General features: G+C 39.4%; 1 protein-coding gene across 1 annotated transcript; it reads left to right on the forward strand.

Annotated features, from left to right (window-relative positions):
- Window positions 1-2,569, forward strand: barx1 (BARX homeobox 1). Its single transcript, XM_077022019.1, has 4 exons — window positions 1-539; window positions 1,278-1,569; window positions 1,887-1,971; window positions 2,093-2,569. Exons 1-4 carry the CDS (start codon window positions 335-337, stop codon window positions 2,258-2,260), a joined length of 750 nt encoding a protein of 249 aa, XP_076878134.1. The 5' UTR covers window positions 1-334; the 3' UTR covers window positions 2,261-2,569.
- The last annotated feature ends 4,719 nt before the right edge of the window (window positions 2,570-7,288 follow it).

The raw sequence follows: 7,288 nt of genomic DNA on the forward strand, positions 1-7,288 counted from the left end.
GTAATAGGCTGTTCTCTTCTGTACAGGGCGGACCAGACTTCTTTTCCGCCGCCGCGAAGACACAACCGCACGTTTTAGAACTCCACAGAAAGACATTTGAAACAGAGCTTATGAACTCAGAGATCGGATATCGCTCTTTTGTATATTGCAAAGATTTCTTTACCAATCCAAGGATGTCTACAACTAACCTAAAAAGCGGAATGGAAGTTTATCGTCCTGTGCCGCCCGCAGACGCATAAACCCTCGATGTGATTTTTACGCACCAGATAAAAATAGGCTATTCCACTAGGACTTGAAATTCGGAAGAAATCAAGCGAATCCTATTGGCTAAATAATGATGCAACATCCTTTGGAGATAGGGCCACACTATTATCCGCCGGAGGCCCACCCAGACCACAGATCCCACCGCTACAGGAGTTTCATGATCGAAGAGATTCTTACAGACCATCCGGACCACAAGATATCTGCTCCGGCGGGAGACTTCCTCAAATTCGGAGTTCATGCTCTGTTATCGGCAAGACCATTTCCAAACCACTTAGGTAAGTATTATGTTCCAGCAACAGCGAAGGCACATGCGGTGGACCCAACAAGTTCAGACAACAAAAAAAATACAATATAAAAAATCGCACATAGCATTCAAAACTCAAAATAAAATACCACTATTAATTTACTGTTCATTTAGTAATATTTATTTTTACGACTGTCATTTAAAAGTTATGTATAAATTACCAAAGATGTTGCAGACCTTTATGTCCGAGTTAAGAAATAAAAGCCTAATAAAAATAAATGATGCATTATAATATGCACGTTGCACAAAAGTAGTTTATTTAGCCAGGCCCACGAACATTTTGTGAATGTTTTGTGAATTGTTTGTAGCAAATACTAATATGTTCAAGCCTCGTTCATTTTGAGAAGCCCAGTTACACTAGAATGGTGGTCTTTGGTGTGCAAGTGGGGTCAAACTGCAGGTCAACACTAGATCCTAGGTCTATTGTTTTTTCTATCAGTATTTTACTTTAGAAAGGTCTGCACTGTAGCTGACATACAGTACTATTTTTTTCTTGTCTCTGTACAAATTAGTGGAGTTGTTAAACACATATACAAGCTGACACTTATAAAATATGTGGCCAATAGCATAATCCATTATAATAATAATCCATTAATATAAAAAAATAATCTATTAATATAAAACATTATGACTCAGCCAGTGTGACTCGAGCAAAAAAAGGAAGAAACTCTAAAGATTATTAATTATTCCGTAAATGTTCCTCCCGCAGTCCTGAAAGCAGACCAGACAAGCATCCTGAAGTTCCCCGTTTCGCCGTTGTCCTGCTCACTGGGGGCACCGTTGGGTTCTGCCCTGTTGTCCGGGGCATCGGCCTTGCAGGTTGGGTCCGCGACGCATCACCTCCCGCTGGACCTTCACCTCCGCGGGAAACTAGAGGCCGCAAACGACGGAGTGAGCAAGACGAAGAAAGGACGACGGAGCCGGACGGTTTTCACAGAACTTCAGCTCATGGGCTTGGAGAAAAGATTTGAGAAACAGAAATACCTCTCGACGCCAGACAGGTGATGATCTAGCCTGCTGTTTCTAAGCGGGATCATGCAAAATAGGTGGACATCTTCTCTTTTTTTAAACTCAGGAGATGTGATTTTGGATTGTTTATATTAAAATACTCTGTATTATATTTTGGATGTTGTGGACAGCAGTCAATACTACTGACATTACGTAGACATCTATTTCAGTGGCTATGATCTGTGGTTGTGACCGTGGAGTACTTTTGCACGGGATTGTGGAATTGATGATAAAACATTAATAATGTGTTATAAGACAGTGTACGCAGTTTAAATAGACCTAACGCCGTTTTACTTTCCTTGTTGTACAGAATAGACTTGGCCGAATCTCTAGGACTTAGTCAACTTCAGGTCAAAACGTGGTATCAAAACAGAAGAATGAAATGGAAGAAGATCGTAAGATTAATTTTTTTAAATAAGTCTTTTTAAGACTTATTATGTTAATAAATGTATTTTATAATTAAAGCAAAACAACTTACATTTTAAAGTCTATATTGTCTTTACTGTTTATTATTAGGTGTTACAAGGCGGAGGTCTGGAGTCTCCCACGAAACCGAAAGGACGCCCGAAGAAAAACTCCATACCGTCCAGCGAGCAGCTCTCGGAGCAGGAGAGGACACGGGACACGGGTCGACTGTCCGAAAGCGCCTCTTCATCACATTCAGACACCAACCAGGAGGAATGACCGTGTGATGTGAATATACTCTCGCTGTCAGGACCGACAGACTAACGGCGTTCCTCGGATTGTTCCTCGTCGAAATCGATGTTTTGGCACTTAAAAGACACAAGACAAAACAAGGTCCAGATTTCACACTACCTGTTTTGATCCAGTCTCACGACGACACGCGGTCGCACAAAGAGAGGCCTCATGAACTTCTCGGCCATACCTCCTTTCCTGGGGACAGATTTAGAGCAGTGCTCAGCAGAAATTAGTCTCTCTCTTCTTTTCTTTTACATTGGAGAATGCAATTCAAAGTTTGCTCTGCAATTATTGTGCTTGGTGGTTTATCTAATTATAAAAAATTAAATTTTCTTTTTTTTTACAAACATCGTTGATTATTATTTTTATTTCTTATTTACCGTATCCAGGCTGTATTCACATTATTTTTAAATTATTTTTGCAATTTCTGAAGTAAAACTGACCAAAAGTCTAACAATAGGCCTCATTACCAACAAAAGTAAGTCATTAAGGAAACAACCGTTTAACAGTCCATCACTAATCTTATCTAGTTTAAACAAGCACAACGAACTAACAGCTTGGTTTACGTAGCCTGCTTATTACGACCTATTGATCTTTGAAAACACACACACCGTTCGTGTAAACGCAGGCTATGTTTGCATGGGAAATGGTTATTAATAACCTATCGTAATATGCTGTAGCCTACACAGATGTAAACCGATGTTCCGGACAGTTGGGCCGAACTAACTTTGAGGGATGTGTAACGTGCAGAGACTCTACCTAGGAGAACATTCCCTTTCACTGAAGATGTCTCGGAAAACAACAGTGTTGGTGTCGCTTTCCGTTTGCTGTTCTACAGCACGCACCGCAAAGAAAAGCACCAAACCCGAGCTCTGTAATTTGCCGCAGAGTTGTTTATCACCCAACCTTAAACAACGCTGCTTTTGCCTTTCAAATATTTATGTCGAAAATTTGGTAACAGGCAAGATTTTCGATATTTTTATTTAGGCTGTGCCGGAATTGTCTGCATGTGGAAATAATTTTGATCCGCCTATGGTAAATGTGTAAAAGCTGTGAAGCATGCATGCATGCATGCAACTAACTATTTAAACACTGTGAACATGTGGATCGTTCAACATTAAGATCTCCGTTCGCGGGAAATTATTCTAGTGTCCTCGCACTTCTGGGAACAGGCACTTTCGCGCTATGCTTCTCTCTACTCCATTAAACGTGTAGCTATAAGAGCACCCCGAGGTCTGAACAATCAGGCCGTGCGATCAGCTTTAGGCTTGACGGAGCTGCGCTACACGGCGTTGACATCTTTACGACGTTTTATTATTTTCAAATGTTTCTGAGCGGTGTTCTGTGCTCAGTACGGAAGGACGATCACAGTGGTGGGTATTTCCCCATGCAGGCTAAAGAATGCATATTATATACGTATTCTACATTTCTTTGCAGGTAGTTGCATTTACATGCAACCATTTCATAGCAAATTGCCTGAAATAAACACACGCTATATTACAGAAATAACAACAAAAATTCAGGAAGAGGTGTTTATTCACAGCTGTTGGTTATGCATTCATGCACTGGGATTGTGGAGGCAGTTCATTAGCCTCTGTCCTGGCCGTGGGAACTTGGCTTCCGTGCTGGCAAACGCACTCAAGAAACAAGTCCTACACGAGCGCGTTTAATTATGTTTCATAATGATCTTGTATTATGAGGATTAAAGTAATCTGTGTTTTACGAGGCTAGAAGAACGGAGACAGTAGTCTATCGTTCCTGGTGTGTAGGCCCTACATGAGTGCGCATTTCAATCAAACGCGCGGCTAAAATTAACAAAGACTTTCAAAATATGCCCTTAACTGAACGTGTCCCGTGCAATTCACTGAGCGTCTGCGCAGAGTCAACGTAGTGGGAATTTCCGAAGTTAATGTAGGCCTACAAGCAAAATATGTAGCGTGTCTATAACACCTCGTCTTATTTCAGCCCAAAAGCAGTTAGACTTGACACATCACTAAAGATATTACTTCCTTTTGTCTTCAAACGATGGGCAATTCCCTCCCCAAAAGATGACACCTGGCTTGGAGCTGCATTAAATACATCAGCAGCGTGAATTTCTACTACCTATTAAGAGAGTGAACCAAAATGGAGGTTAAACGAGGATTTTCAAATGGCGAACTTTCAAACTGACAACCTTTCTATAGGCCTAGCCTAATTTTTATGTGACGCATGTAACTTGCAAGTCTTTTTGAAAATCATTATAGTCTATTGTAGAAAATAAGAAATAATTGTAATATTTTAAACATATAAAATCGTATATTTCAGCGAGAATGAGGGAGAGAGAGATTAATATTAGCCATTCACTAAGTCATCAATGCGCTTGAGTCGTATAGTCAGAGGATTAATACCCTCTATTTAAAGTATGTTACAAATACAGCTAATATCACAATTTAATAAATGCTGCAACATAGCTGGTTGACAGAAAATGAATTTAATCAGTAGCATATGGTTTAAAGTTATGTATTTTCAATCTAAACAGCATTAGTCATGTATTTATGGAATCTACCGATTCCATTTAAAACCACATGTGTTTTGTTCACACATTTTACGCATTCTAACATCTAAAGTATATATACGCTGTTTACACTCGTATTACTAAGGATGGAATCTTTCGCATGTTTTAAACCATGCGTTGGCTTTCAGCTTCACACGAGGCCTGTCTGCTGGTTTTGGCTGGGACGTAAGGGATATAGGTTAACTATAACTATATCCATATTCCTGATCTTGAACAATGTATTATAAAACAAAAATGCAGCAAAAAACTTTACTTAGCTGAAAATACAGAGAGCACGATCCACTACTACCAGCCCAGCTCCAAGGTGGTCCGACGCTTGTCTGTACCTCATATTATTTTGTAACAGCCAAATACAGTATGGACGCTTTCAGCATTTCCACCACAACATCCATTTTATTCTATGAAGTGTTCTAAAATCCCAACATTACTATTATTATGGGCATATTCTCAAATCTAAATGGCGTGGGCGTGTTTGTAATACTACCACACTAGCATCAAAATGCAGGGGGGAAATACGCAATAGATAGAAAGTGTGTGATAGAAATATCACATTCCCGTCACTTTGGTGGTTTCGTCACGTGCCAGAACTTTGATCCCTCGTTTCACAGTGAGGTTCTCTTGCTTTTTTGCTCTGGTTTGTACATTTGTGTCGGGTCGCTGTACGCACCGCGTACTGTATCTGAGGCTGATTGTTGTTTTGGGCATTTGTAGCGTTGTTTTGGGCATTTCAGTAATGAAACTAGATTACTTTGTTAAAGCAAGAACTTCTACCATTACGCAAAATGGCATCATAAAATAAAATAGCATATTGCCAGTTAGTAGAGCACCCCACTTGCTAAAATAATACAAACGACAAAAGCGGTCTAACTGCATTCCCAGAAGTTCAGATGGCTTACACAAATATGATTAAAGTGCTTACAAACAACCCAGTACACGGATCAGGACCTTTATCTGTGTGGTTAGAATCTGCAGGATTTCATAAATGTTATGAAAAATAATAATATGTAGGCCTATTAAACACAATTCTAATGCAGTATCTTATTGCAACATATTGCATTTTCCAAAACAATTTTCTTTACACAGAGGAATAACGTGTCATTATCAGTTATTTACTATTTAATACAAATGACATATATTTCCGAGCAAATAGGATATAAAAAAAATCATATAAAAAAATGATCGCTATGATCATATCAAACGTATTTCTAATATGAAAGTCTGCAAAATATGAATGATCAAAGCAATGTGCGTCCGTCCATGCACTCTGGGCGTGGGCCCCTGTCCTGATGTCCACAGGTGAGCTTATACTTAACCTCCTTCTCTTCGGTTCTGCTTTAACTGGTCAGTGAACCAGCCTCAGCCCTCAGGATAATACTCTATAATTACTTCCTCAGAGTATTTATACAGCAAGCCTAATGTTCTGGCAAAAAATGAAAGATGCAATCAGTCCTTTTGCAATACGAAATCCCATAACGTGAAACGACAGACATCAAAATAGTCTGCAATTTTATGTGTTTGTCGTAGACAAAATTGTGAACGAATTAATGACTGAACGAATGAATGAACCGCAAACAAACAACGTACTGAGTCAAACCTGTACTCGAAGTATGTTCTCTGTCATTTGCGCAACGTAATAGCTACGAGCGGGAGAGATCATTAAATTGCGTACAACTAGAGTTGCAAAAATGGTGTGAATAATAAAGCTGAGCTCGGCTTCGTTTAACCATCCTCATCTTTTCAGACGAATTGGGTCTTGTTCGTTATTACAGCGTGAGATTAAGGTGCATATATTAAAATATTCACATTTTTAATACATGCAGACATGCAATAATAATAGAACAAGCTGTGTGTATTAGCCTATTTGTGAAAGGATATTGTTATCTTTCATCGGAAAGGCTATAGGAGTCCCTAATCCAACTACAATGAGACGTTGTTGATAGCTCTTGCGAAGAGTACATGCGGTGCTTTAAGAAATCGTAGACCGCATGATGGTCCTTTTAGCTAAAATGTTTGTTCTTCAAGACACTTAATACCATGAGTGCACAACAGTGCAAGATGTCAGAAATACCACGAGCACGTTTGCTTTTCATCTTTCTGTACTGCTCTCCCGCTAATGGGACGTTACATTTTTGTAGTTCTTCCAGCGTTATTAACGGAGATCCCACTTATACAAAAGAGCAGGGTTTATAGTGCAGGTGGTGAATTTTAGCTCTGTAAAAATAAACGGATGCATTGTCCCCCGGACTGAACGGAATCCACCAGGGATGAAGTAATGGACAGAAATGTTTCATGCAGTCAAATGAAATATCCCATATCCCGAACAATACTGTCATCTTGAACTTCTGAAAAAATAACAGATAACCCCCCCCCCCCCCCCACCCAGATTAGCGTAGTCTGTCATAAGCAGAGGTCAAATACAAGAACCAAATAATAATAATAATAATAATAATAAAATGTAT

The sequence above is a fragment of the Brachyhypopomus gauderio genome, chromosome 1 (genome assembly GCF_052324685.1).
Source record: "Brachyhypopomus gauderio isolate BG-103 chromosome 1, BGAUD_0.2, whole genome shotgun sequence".
Taxonomy (NCBI): domain Eukaryota; kingdom Metazoa; phylum Chordata; class Actinopteri; order Gymnotiformes; family Hypopomidae; genus Brachyhypopomus; species Brachyhypopomus gauderio.